We start from the raw sequence: 13049 nt of genomic DNA, 5'->3' as shown, positions 1-13049 counted from the left end.
TTGAATTTCCTTTTTAGTGTTACTTTTTTCTAATCAAATTTTTGTTTTCATATTTTAAAAATATCCGTTTTGAAGTGGAGTAGCACCATCTTGACTTGGCAAAGGTGTAGTGCCAATGAAAGCGGTGGAATTTTAATAGAGCCATAAACATTGCCAGAGTAATGCGCGCTTCTTGCTCGATGTTTTCGTCGGACAGCTTGTTGCTCTGACAGCCCACGAACAACGCTGGGATTGCCGGCTGAGTAGAACTGGCGTCGCAACCCTTCACACATTTGGCGCGCAGGCCGATTGAGCGACGTGCTCAATCGCAAGAAGGTCGGCGTGAGCGTTCATCTGGTCCTCAACGTTGATGTCGACGTTGGCAACGGCTTTGATGCAGCATGCGTGCAGCTTTACTACAGCATACGCCATTGATGCAATAGTAAACCCCAGCTTTCCTCTGCCTCCCTTGGCAAAACTTAGAGCACCTATACACAATTTTCCTTGAGGACGACCATGCCTTGCAGTACTTGTAGCCCTTGTAAAAGCATGTCGTCCGCTCATCACGTCGTGGCACAGGCCCCACATCATTTGCGATTGCTGTTCGAGCAAGCTCGAACAGCAACTGACCAACCAGCAGGTGCACGAGCAGCTCCGTGGTTGAAGAAGTGCTTGAACTCACCATTAATTTTTGGATCCCATGTCAGATATCCAGTAAGATAAACATCTGATCTAGAATCTGATTAGCTCCGTATACGTACCTTTTCGGAGCTAAACGCACGTGAATGGTCTTCTTTGTCGAAAAATCTCCAAATTAGTCGCCAACCTGGCCTGCAGGGTCCATTTCTTCGTTCATCAACATCGCCACTCGATCAGAAACGCAATTACCCCCACTTCGCATCGAACTCACGCCAGGAACCTTCGATGAGGGCCATTTTCCTCCTTTCGACTTCGCTAGTAAATGGTTGTAGCTGATAGAATCAGCCTGAGTACTTGCTCTTGTTCGCGATGACTTCCTTCAAGACCCCCACCAGCTTACTCGGCTCAATCTTGACGGGGATCAGGCTCCCATCTTCGACAAGGCAACAAAACAACAACAATCATGGTCAAAAAGGCAAAAAAATAAACATTCAATACAAAATGAATATGCAAATATAATACATGACATATTCTTTCTACTTATTGGTATTATCGCGAGAAATCCAATTCTAAATATCACCACCGAGGGGATTGTAAGTCAGCATTTTATTTCTATATAGGGGTATTCTAGTTGTGGCAAGGTGTACATTTATTAATACGTTGGCGTTCGGAACTCCATGCCACATTCAATATTTGTAAGGTGCTGGTCTACTCGATTACAATGCGTGTGGATACAGTGGCCAGAGGAGGAAGACTCCGTAATTGACGAGTCAGTTACAATGCTGTCGCGTCCGATCCTTGGTCGGTGACGGAACTGCTGAATCCACCAGATGAGAGCGTGTACGACGACTTCCTGATGAAGAGTTCTACGGAATCAAAGTGGACGTTTTCGAGAGTGATAAGTCGATGGGTGCCTGTGAGGATAGTGGAGGCGAAGCAGGGAATGATGATGTAAGAACATCTCAACAAAGCTGATTGTCCGAGCAAGTTTAATGGGCGTGTCAAAAATGAGTATACAGGGGCTTAGAGCGATGCAGAGATAGCTGCGAGACGAGCTAAGCTGGAAGGGTGCAAGCAGCAAGTGTCCTTGCTTGTCTACTTTGGACGTGGTGCACATTAGTGACATTTCCATAGTTAAACACGTTAGAACGATCATTTTTGGTAATTTTGGATTCTAAATTCCGAGGGAGGGTTATTTTATCTGAGCAGCTAGAACGATTTTATATTCCTGTCGGCCGGTATTCCAAAAGTAGGGATTACTACCTAAGGGTTCACTTGAAGTAGCCCTCACTCGATGAGTACTGTATAGGGATATTAGGACGAGCGTCTACGGCTAGGGTGCTTCGGGTAAAGGCGATTCTCCGTGGTCAAAGTATATGTTCTCATTAGGGTGGCGAACAAAGACCATGTCTCCTCTCTCCCTGCACTCATAAATGCGGCCCAGGCGAAGCGCGATATCCATGTTCAAATTCATTTTCAAGCTGATGGTCGATACTGCGATGTTGGGTTGCGTTGCTGGTAGAGAGTCTTCCGCCCCCTGTCACCTCCCGAAAAAACGCGACCCATTTCAGCCGCTCACGGATGCGACTCGGAAGGAACTTGCCGACTTCATAGCCCTCGCTGTCCGAACGAGATCATGAAACCGTTGCAAGTACTGGCGCGACTGCCATTTCTTTAAAAAATATTGCTTCTTGAAAAACCAAAGGCTAGATGTGGCCAGCTGATTCCTCAACGCTCAAGTCGAGAGCATTAACCACACGGACACCTGCAGCAGCAGCTGTGCAGTGAGGCGACGTGTAGCATCGGAAAATGCCCGTCGCGGAAGCAAACCTTATAGCGCCTGAGGCTCAGTGCTAGGGTTCCATCGCTCAGCCTGAGCGATGCAACCCTAGCACGTCAAATTTAATAGCAACACAATATCATATTGAATATGGGCAGTACTAGTACTGCTCGCATTATAATGCAAGTGCAGCGGTGCCAACGTAGCACTGACAGGCTCACCTTCACAGAAAAGTCAAATGTCAGAACTTGACGTAGGAACCACGTTTGATCCGAATACCACCACCGTCAAAACTTGTTGGCAATCCCGGTGTATGACCTCACAGTTTTGTGCCTCACCGGTTCATCCATGACGCCATTGATGATGGCGGGCATCAAAGCCCACCCCTGAGAACATCGACATGGTCGAACTCCGGCGTGACGACAAAACAGCCAGAGACGCGGCTTTTGGGCCAATCCGAAAGGGCACCTAACTTGATAAATCTCATATTCTACCAATGAGCGTATGCTGAATCTTCGAAAGAAACTAAGTAATTACAGCTCCTCACCAATTGAATCCGAAACCACGCATTTTACAACGACACCATCGCGCGCCCGGATCCCTTCGCGCCGTCGCTGCAGTGAGTAATAAGCGGCCGAGCATTTCCGCCCTGCGCCAGACTACGAAGAGACGAGCCCGAGCGCAGCACTGGCCCTGTCGACACGACACTTCCGCATTGAACCGCCCGAACACAGCCAAGTTAATAGAATGGGGGCCGCCATCATGAAGACCTGCTTCGTCGGGGAACCCATCGAGGCCCCGCGCCGCCACCACCACCAGCAGCGCATGTCGCACCACGACGCACGCCGCCGCTACGAGCAGCAGTGCACGCGCTCGCTGGCCAAGACCATGCCTTCCTCGGCCACGCTGGTCACGCCGCACACGCGCCGCTTGGACCGCCGCTATGCTGTTGGGCTCGAGTCGCCCGACAAGGAGCTGCTTATGAAGAAATACGCACCCCGTCGTGGGATGGAGCTGCCGCAAACGGCCGTGCATTTGCAGAAACTCGGCCAGGACGTGGCCAAACTCAGGAAGAGTCTGGCCAGCTCCGTGTCGTCCGAGGCTGCCACTATGTCGGAGAGTTCGTTCGTTGCCGACTCGCCCTCGCACGCTGTAAGCCCAGTGCGCCGCTCCAGCCCAACCGGCCGTACGTCGGCCGCAGGATTCCGTACACTCCTACCGGACGAATACGTTCTCGAGTGCGTGGCCGGTAAAGGAACCACCTCGACATGCTACAAGTGCAAACGTAAGACCGACGGCCGCCGCTTCGCCTGCAAGATCATCGAAAAGAGGAAGCTGGCCCCATCTGCCCGGAAGAGAATGGAGGTGGCCGCTCAATTACGCCGCGAGGTGGACGTACTGCAACGCGTGGACCACCCACACATTGCCAAACTGGAGCAATCTTTCGAAGACGACAACTACCTGATCCTCATCATGGAGCTCATGGAGGGCGGTGAGCTGTTCGACGCCATCGTAGACAAGGGCCGTTTCTCGGAGCACGAGGCCGTCCATGTGGCCCGCTGTATCCTCTCCGCTATTCAACACATGCACGAGCGCGGCGTCGTTCACCGCGATCTCAAGCCGGAGAACATGCTTCTAGCCGTGTCCACGCGTCGAGGACGTCGTCAAGATGTGGCCAACCCGCTGAACATCAAGATCATTGACTTTGGTTTCGCTAAAATCCTTAAAGAGGGCGCGACGTCCACGTCCTTCCTGGGCACAGGAGGCTACTTGGCCCCTGAAATTTTACTGCGACAGCCATACGGCACCTCGGTGGACATGTGGTCCTTTGGGGTCTTGATCTACTTGCTGCTTTGTGGCCGACTACCATTTGCAGCCACCACGCAACTACGACCCAACCAGAAGATTCAATCGCTGTACAAACTCACCTTCCCGAAGAGGTACTGGCGCGGGGTAAGCCCCGTGGCCATCGATTTCTTGCAGCGCGTGCTGGTACTCAACCCGTCCGCGAGACTTACAGCCACTGAGGCACTCAACCACCCATGGCTTCGGTGTTAAATATGGCCAATCAACAGTGTTAGGTATTTATTCAAAAGCAGTTTTTATTGATTTCCCCCCAAGTTTCGAGTTAGTGTCCGTTTACCGTTTAAGGTGGCTGATGTACCGTAATGACAGCAACGCTAGCAATCGGAATACCACGATGAGAACACCGAGGATCAAGACGTTCCTGGTTATGTGATCCGACTTCATGTTGAAGGCCAACTCGACGTACTGTTTGAGGGTAATATTGCCAATAGTAGGTGGCGCGTTCTTCAAAACTTGACAGCCAAGATTGCTGCTGGTGCCATCAGGACAGTCGGCAAAGACCATGGCAACAAGTGTTGCAATACTGTACGTAGGTGGCGAGATGTAGTAAATCCACTTGTACCCTAGCGAGATATTATTCGCCGGTGGATTGAAACCCGAAAACAGCATGAAGATCGAGCTCAGTAAAGCACCAGCAATCGATGCTACCGCAACACTAGGCAAGGCAAACACCAATAGTTGGCCGAAATACACGAACAACAGCGCGTTGAGAGATACCACAAGCCAGTATTGGATAAACGTTTCGAAGCCAGTGAACCCAACACTTGGAAAGAAAATGATAGTAAAGGCGAGAGCAGACAGTAACACGTACGGGATCTCAACCAATGTACCCGCGATGAAATACCATAACGCATGGTACGTCTCGGATGCTCGTTCGCGGTAAAATGCCGTACGTTCATCTGCAGCTACAGGCATGACGCTGTTGAAGCCGATGATTCCTAAGAAGACCGTACTGATGAATACCAGTCCAACGCCTGCATTCGCACCCGTAAATGTAGTATAGTCGGTGGCTTGATAGATGATACCGAGAATTGCACCAAGCATCACACTGATCATCAACCGAGTCAAGTTATATGTCGGAGTTCGCCAATACATGTGAAAGAATCGACGACATAGAAAGTCAAACTGCATCATGCCTGTCGACGCGAATTGGTTAAAAAATTTAAGCTCCGGGAGGTTTGTGGACGGTCGAAGAACTCCTTCTTCATCGAGATCCTTATCCATAAGCGTCTTCAATTCACTCTTTGAAAAATAGTCAGCGAAGTCCATCTCAGTACCAGAACTGGCACCGACGCCAGCACCAATACACTCAAGCATCCACGTCGCGGGGTTATAGCCTGGCTCGATCGGTGTCACTCCTGGTGCTGCTTTAAAGTAGTTGATGAGGTTACTCGAGTCGTTCCCGAGTTGTCCGAAAAACACCATCCGTCCACCACGTCGAAGCAGCAACAGTGAATCGAAAAAGCTGAACACCTCCGAGCTCGGTTGGTGAATTGTACATACAATCGTTCGGCCCGAGTTGGCGATTTTGCGTACCCCATTCATGATGAGTTTAGCCGAGCGTGCGTCCAATCCACTAGTAGGTTCATCCATAAAGATGATACTAGGCTGTGCAACAAGCTCGACTCCAATAGTTAGACGCTTCATCTGTTCGGTCGATGACCCACGGATGATCTTGTCGGCAATGGGACCGAGTTCTAACAACGCGATGCATTCGTCTACCGACTCCATTTTCTCCGTCGTGGACACATTTGCACTTTGTCGTAACATTGCGGAGAAGACAAGAGCTTCGCGAATCGTTGCAGACTCGGAATGGATATCCATTTGCTCGCAGTATCCAGTACTTCTACGAATGGCGAGATCGTTGGCTGGGAAGCCGTTCAGTAAGATTTTACCTCGAATCTTACCTCCAGTTTTACGCCCTGCAATGACGTCCATGAGTGTCGTTTTACCAGCACCAGAAGACCCCATAAGAGCTGTCATCGTTCCCGGTTTGGCGTACCCAGAGACACCTTGAAGTAGGTCGATATCCTCTCCTTTCTTGCCACCAGGCATGGGCACAGAGTACCATAAATCGTGAAATGCTAACGTGACAGGCGGAGCTCTAGTTCTCGGTGTCACAATCGGAACAGCAACATGATCTTGAGGTGCTGGAGCCACCTTGATGCTACTTATCTTCGCATCCGGTGGTCCCTGCTTAGCATCGAGGTCCGCTTGCACGACTGTTGTACTCTCCGGACTTTCGTACCGCTTGTATTCCAATACTAAATGTGCTGCAAAAACGAGAACCACATACCCGACGAAGAAGTAGAGCCACCCTAAGTAGATCCACTCTTCTTCTGTTGGTAAACCTGAAAGTTTAAGACTATATTTCCCGAAAGTTGTTCCGAAATGAGCGCAATAGTCGATGTCTCCATACACACAGACGTCGAATTTCGGAGCTAAATACTGGTTAACACTAAGGGAACGAATACTCCACGCGACCGAGTCGATCCAGTAGAACCAGATAAAGTAATCGGGGATATCTGTCTTCCTTAGTAGAAACCCTCCAAACATGACGAAGAAGAGGATAGAAACCATCATGACAGGCTGAGCGATCGTGATACTAGGAGAAGCAGCCGACAGGAAGAAGAAATACGCTGTGAACCACATTTGACACAAGAAAAGTGTCACTAAAAACGAGATGAACCTGTCCGCAAGAGCTACGTATCCTCCCATCCAGTAGACGATGGAACCGAACAATAGCGTCTCGAATATAGCGAAGGGGATCTGCGTCAAGGACGAGGCGAGTACGTACGCCAAAGATCGGAAGAAATTGGCTCCTCGTTGCTTGTAAAACACACTGCGCGCTTCCATGAACGTTGGTAGTTGGGCAGCTTGGCCCATCGAGAGGAACATGGTACACGAGAAGAGCAAGCCGAGGATCAACTGGCTGTTGGCGTCGTTCATTTGCCAGAACACAGAGCCGTAGAGCAGTCCCATGATCAGCACCATAAAGCCACGTCCGATAAGGAATGTCCTGTCGCGAAGCTTGATCTTCCATTGACGCCGCAGTACCGTAGCAAGATCATCAAGAAACGGTTGTCGGAACACACACGGGTCTTGAAGGGGATCGAACAGGTCCGATTTGCGATCAGGTCTTGTTCTCATATAGGTCAACGTATCTTGGAAGATATCGGACTGCCGGAAGCGTTCTGCGAAATCCACAGACTGGAAAGGGATGTCAGCATCTGCAGATTCTACACTAATGTAGGCGTGCTGTTTGTCTGTTCCAAGATCTAAGAGGAAATCCGCCACATCCTTGCGAGGAGGACAACGGAACCTCATCTTCTCAAAGTATTCCTGCACTTGTTCACGTGGGCCATGGTACATGATACGTCCGTCGTTCATGATCAAGATATCGTCAAAGAGATTGAACACTTCCGGTGGCGGTTGTAGGAGAGAAACAACGATGTTTGCTTTGAAGTGACGAGTTAAACTCTTGAGTGAGTTGACGATGTCGTACGTAGTCGCAGCATCCAGACCCGTGCTGATCTCGTCCAATAACATGGCTCGCTTACGGCCGAACGTCATTTCCCCCGTGGTGACACGTTTGCGTTCACCACCGGACACACCACGAATCATAGCGTTGCCCACCATGGTGTCTTTGCAGCGATCTAACCCTAGGGATTTCACTCGAAGATCTGCAGCGAACTTGTGCTGCGCTGTCATGACTTTGACGGCCCGTTCGTGTTGTTCCCCCTTACAGTTTTCGAGCGCTTTAAGCACCCACGGTTCAAGATTGGCACCTCCACAGCATCGATGAGCGAACTCAAACGTCTCCTGCACGGTGAGTTGAGGATAGTGATCATCCTTCTGGTTCGTGTACGCGATAAACCGTGGCAGCCTGGCCAGCAGCTCCGATCGTTGCACGCCATTGTACGTGATGTCACCGGACACTCCGATGGTTTTGTTCATTGGAAAGCGTCCGCTAAGGATCTTTAGCAGCGAAGACTTACCTGAACCAGGTTGACCCAGTACTAAAGTAATGCGTGTGGGCTTGAAGACGCCCGTGACGCCACGTAGGATCTCCTTCTCGGCCGTCTCTTGATTGGAGAAACACTTCATCACTCCTTGCTTGATTTGCGTCCAAATCGTGGGAACTTGAGGTCCTTCTGCTCCTGGTCTTGCCAAGGGGAGACGCGCTGAAATGTGCAAGTCGCGGAAGAAGATCTCCACCTCCGGAATCGGCCGGCCCAGTGTCCCCTCAACGGCCGCAGCCACACTCTCGTGCATAGCAAGCATTCCACCAGCTAGCAGACCGTCGACACTAGAGAGGTCCGCCATGCTGGGCAAGAGGACTCGACAGTTCAGTAATTACCAACGTGTTGTTCAGGGCCTGCGCAATGAGAAGAATGAGCATCGCATTGCAGTGCAACAACGGTATGAGATGGTGCATTGGTTTCGCTATCCGATTGATGACGGGCAAACTCTAATTGTAGTGCTTTTCGGAGCCTCATCGGTTGTGGTCCCTCATCTTGTGCGTCCATACGGCCTGGAGGTGGCCATGTTGTGGCCAACGGGGAGAGTATCTTGACCATCCACCGTCTGTAACATCCCGAAGGTTCCTACCGGTAATATGATTCATATTAGGAACAATATTATTAGATACCTTCATCGAGCATAATCAGGAGGATCGTCACGGTAATCAGCGCTCGCCGATTCCACTGTAATCACGAAATCCGAATCCAAACGCTGCGCACCACTTCGCATTCTCCTCTCGGCCATGTGGTCCAACAAACACGGCGAGTCGCAGGGTCTGTTCCCTGGTCGCAAGACACTCGGCCCGCTGCTCCTCATGACGGCCACACCCGTGGCCGCCACGCTCATCACGCACGTGTTTGTGACTCACGGCGGCTCACTCAGCTCCTTCCTCGCGTCGGGCAAGTCGCTGGCCGAGATCTGGCCGACACCCTGGGACCCGACGGCCTGGAAACTCATCGGTAGCTTCATGGCCACGCAGCTTGTGCTAATGCGCGTAGTGCCGGGCCGACCGTCGTACGGACCTGTGACTCCAGGCGGTAATGTACCCGAGTACAAGGCCAACGGCTTCCAGTGCTTTGTACTGAGTCTGGCCTTATTCCTATCGGGTGCATTCGTCTTTGACCTGTACCCAGGAGGAATCGTGTACGACTATATGCCGGAGATTATCTCGGCGCTCAACGTCTTCAGCTTCATCTTTTGTCTCTTCCTGTACGTCAAAGGAGCCTTCCTGTGGCAGTCCTCAAGTGACTGCGGGACGTCGGGCAACCCCATCTTCGACTTCTATTGGGGCACGGAGCTGTACCCGCGTGTACTGGGCTGGGACGTCAAGCTCTTCACGAACTGTCGCTGCGGCCTCATGTTCTGGGCCGTGGGCGTGCTCTCCTATGCGTGCAAACAACGAGAGCTGTACGGATACCTAAGTGACTCCATGGCCGTGAGTGTTGCGTTACAGCTCGTGTACGTGGCCAAGTTCTTCTGGTGGGAGGCCGGCTACATGTGCAGCATCGACATCATGCACGACCGCGCGGGCTACTATCTTTGCTGGGGTTGTCTAGTATGGGTGCCGTCGGTCTACACCTCACCGGCCATGTACCTCGTACAGAACCCCATCAACTTGGGGACACCGTTGGCTCTAGCCATCTTCGTCACGGGCGTTCTCATGGGTACGTACCGATATCAAGATCTCTACAGTAAATACTAAACTTATTTTTTTGTTATTGATTGCTACAGTTGGGATCAACTACGACGCCGACCGCCAGCGTCAGAGCTTCCGTGCGGCAAGTGGCAAGACGAACGTATGGGGACGCCCGGCCGAGTTTATTGTGGCCCGGTACGAGACTGAACAAGGTGAGAAGAAGAAGAGTCTGCTGCTCGCATCTGGCTGGTGGGGACTGTCGCGCCACTTCCACTACGTACCCGAAGTGTTGGCCGCCGTCTGCTGGACGATCCCAGCGCTTGCTTCAAGTCCGGCTCCGTACTTCTACTCGATCTTCCTCGCCATCTTGCTCACGGATCGAGCTTACCGTGATGACGCCCGTTGCGCGCACAAATATCGCCAGGACTGGAAGAAATACTGCGAGCGTGTGCCCTCACTCATCCTGCCAAATATCCTGTAGGAAGCTCCAGTAACCTCTCGATAGTGGAGAAGTTAGTGGTAGATAGGTATACAGCACTCACGTGCTAGAATTATTGAGGGTTCACGTCGGGAATCCCGATGAATACAAAAGAGTTGGCATTTTTTTCTGTTTATGCCAGGCCAAGATGGTGCTACTCCACTTCAAACCGGATTTTTTAAAAAAAATGAAAACAAAAAATTGATTACGAAAAAGTAGCACTAAAAAGGAAATTCAAAGTGGCGAAAACGCAGGTCCCCTCAGGCTGAGCTGCAGCTAGGTGCCGTACTGCATGTCTTCCATGCGCTCCGCGGCAGCAACGGAATGCTGGCAATGCAGTGTCAACCTGTTAGCAAGGTGCGTGTCGATACATCCGATGCGGCGTCTCGCCGCGCGCTCCAGTTTCTCCATCCGAGCAGCCGCAACCGTCCCGCGAGGATGCTCCACAACCAGCCCTTTACGGGGCAAGGCAAGGTCGGCCTTGATCTTGGCCTTAAAAGCATTAAAACACCCTGTAGCACCAGTTTAAAAGTCGGTTAGTATGCCATTTAAAAAATATTGTAATACAGTATACTGCGTACCTTGAATGGGGTTACATATTGAAGAGTACGGAGCCAGCCGTACAAGTACCAAGTCGGCTCGTTCAGCGACGTGTGCTTCCGTTTGCTTCCACAAATTGACGTGATGTGGTGGCGGGGATTCCGTTGTGGGCGGCCACAAGCGTCCAGTCACCGCCGACACGGAGGCAGTCGAGGACACGAGCTCTGGCAAATGCGAGGTGCGGGGCTCTGGGCATCTTGGGGTAGGTAGAGGCTTGGCTTGGTTGAGGGCTTGGGAAAAGATTGATAAGAGAGAGCGAGGAATGGCAATGAAGTGCTCGCGCACACGCTCAGGAGGGTTGATCCGCTTTGAACTGCGAATAAACCACTTTGAAGAACGGAGTGCGTTTACTCGACATATTTGTGAAGTGACATAAACTCTAATGTAAAAATTGAGAATAATTTTTAAAAAGGTTTCGTGACTTTACCACTTTGAAGTGGAGTAGCACCATCTTGACCTGTAGTATTGTGCTTTTTTTGCTCGATTTATCAGTAGATCGATTTGTACTTTTTATAGACCTCGATTTAATAAAACGAAAGCATTGAATTGCACAATAAATGCACTTGGATAATTGGCTTGGATTCTTTTTTACTGATCACGAACCACAGTATCGAGGTCAGGACTTTCAAATGCGCAACAAAAAGAGGAATGTGATCCAGAACTTCCTGTTTCGCGCAGGACCCAATCGGAAACTGAGTCTTTTGTGACAGCCGCAATATAGCACACTTCAAAGTCCTTCTCCACGAATGGCTGCGCAAGCTCCCAAAGAATATCTACGTTGCATTTGTGTGTGGTGGCATTTGTCAGCTGCAGGAAACAAAATTGTACCCGGTTGTTGGGAAGCCTACCGCGTCAATCGTTTCACACAAACAGGTGTAAGGGATCCAATGTAACCCATTTCGGATGGCTGTGCGGTCCAGCTCTTCAGCTCCTCTTTATTTTCGAAATATTCTTCCGGTCGACCCGTCGAATGTCCTGAAGCATGTCATTCCTACCAACCTGTCTCCGATCCACGTTGTCGTACTCGCAGTAGTGTACGCGAATCAATCGTCGATGACGCACTAACGTGTGGCAATATCCCTCAAAGGCTACATCTTCAAAGCGATCGTCGTTCATACCCTTTGCAATCGCCAGCAGCTTTTCAAAAAAGTTAGGTTTCACCATAGCCGCTAGGTATAATAGTGCAACACGAATTCTCTGGATATTCATATCCAGAGTTTTAGGGGCGATCGAAAACCGTCGACGATCCTCTATAAAATATTAGGGTGCTACATTTGTAATTATTAAAAGTATAGTGGCTTGCAAGTGATAAGCTAAAAGGACGGAAATCCTAATAAACTACGGTAAAGCATAAAAAGCACTGGTGAATGTCGTTCCAAGCCGCCTGGGTCAACATTCACGCTATCTGGTTTTAGGTGGATGTTGCTCCAATAAACGATACCACCGATGGTGGGTGGTACAGTACGTACATCAAGGCCACATGATTTAAAGAAAGGAAAATATGAATACTAATAGGATTCATATCGAGGCCGTCTCGCATCAAGACAGCAAGGTCGGACGACAACGCACGTTCGACCGCGGCTTCTTCATTTTGGCTAAACTGTATCCTCATACACATCAACCTTACGACGTAACGCGTAGGTAAGCCCCTCCCTCTCACACACACACTCACACACAGGGATGCCGAATACGGCATTTTACTTAATCAACGAGGAAACAAGAAAATAAGTTATGGTACTGCAGTACGAATGGAGGTAACATCAATTATTGGCATTAAAAAAATGAAAATAAATTATGGACCTGTTAAAACTGCATGCTAAAACGACAGAGCTCGAGAGTAGAATCAGATCGCACTGTCAGCAGTGCGGACGTCCCAGTACGTCGTGTTTACACGTAGAAAAAGAATCATCTCTAATGTGTACGGGTTCAAACGATGTCGCTCGTAGCCGAACGTGATCCGAGCAAGGCTGAAAAACCTCTCCACCATATTCGAGGTTGGAGGTACAGAGGCTAGCAGGTGAACGCCTGACCTTGCTGAGCGCGCTTTC

General features: G+C 50.2%; 3 protein-coding genes across 3 annotated transcripts; 2 read left to right on the top strand and 1 right to left on the bottom strand.

The window, feature by feature from the left end:
• Positions 1-3145: 3145 nt before the first annotated feature.
• PITG_13130 (protein kinase, putative) lies at positions 3146-4456 on the top strand (the record flags this gene model as incomplete). The annotated part of the gene is made up of 1 exon (XM_002900607.1): positions 3146-4456. The coding sequence occupies one exon, from the start codon at positions 3146-3148 to the stop codon at positions 4454-4456; it is 1311 nt and encodes a 436-aa protein (XP_002900653.1).
• Positions 4457-4537: 81 nt separating this feature from the next.
• Positions 4538-8590, bottom strand: PITG_13129 (ATP-binding Cassette (ABC) Superfamily; the record flags this gene model as incomplete). Its single annotated transcript, XM_002900606.1, has 1 exon — positions 4538-8590. The coding sequence occupies one exon, from the start codon at positions 8588-8590 to the stop codon at positions 4538-4540; it is 4053 nt and encodes a 1350-aa protein (XP_002900652.1).
• A 439-nt stretch (positions 8591-9029) lies between these two features.
• PITG_13128 (7-dehydrocholesterol reductase) lies at positions 9030-10404 on the top strand (the record flags this gene model as incomplete). The annotated part of the gene is made up of 2 exons (XM_002900605.1): positions 9030-9951; positions 10019-10404. The coding sequence occupies 2 exons, from the start codon at positions 9030-9032 to the stop codon at positions 10402-10404; spliced, it is 1308 nt and encodes a 435-aa protein (XP_002900651.1).
• Between the last annotated feature and the right edge of the window lie 2645 nt (positions 10405-13049).

This window comes from Phytophthora infestans, genomic scaffold (assembly GCF_000142945.1).
Source record: "Phytophthora infestans T30-4 supercont1.25 genomic scaffold, whole genome shotgun sequence".
Taxonomy (NCBI): Eukaryota; Oomycota; class Peronosporomycetes; order Peronosporales; family Peronosporaceae; genus Phytophthora; species Phytophthora infestans.
Note: the sequence above shows the minus strand (reverse complement) of the source record. Positions and strands in the feature narration are given on the sequence as shown.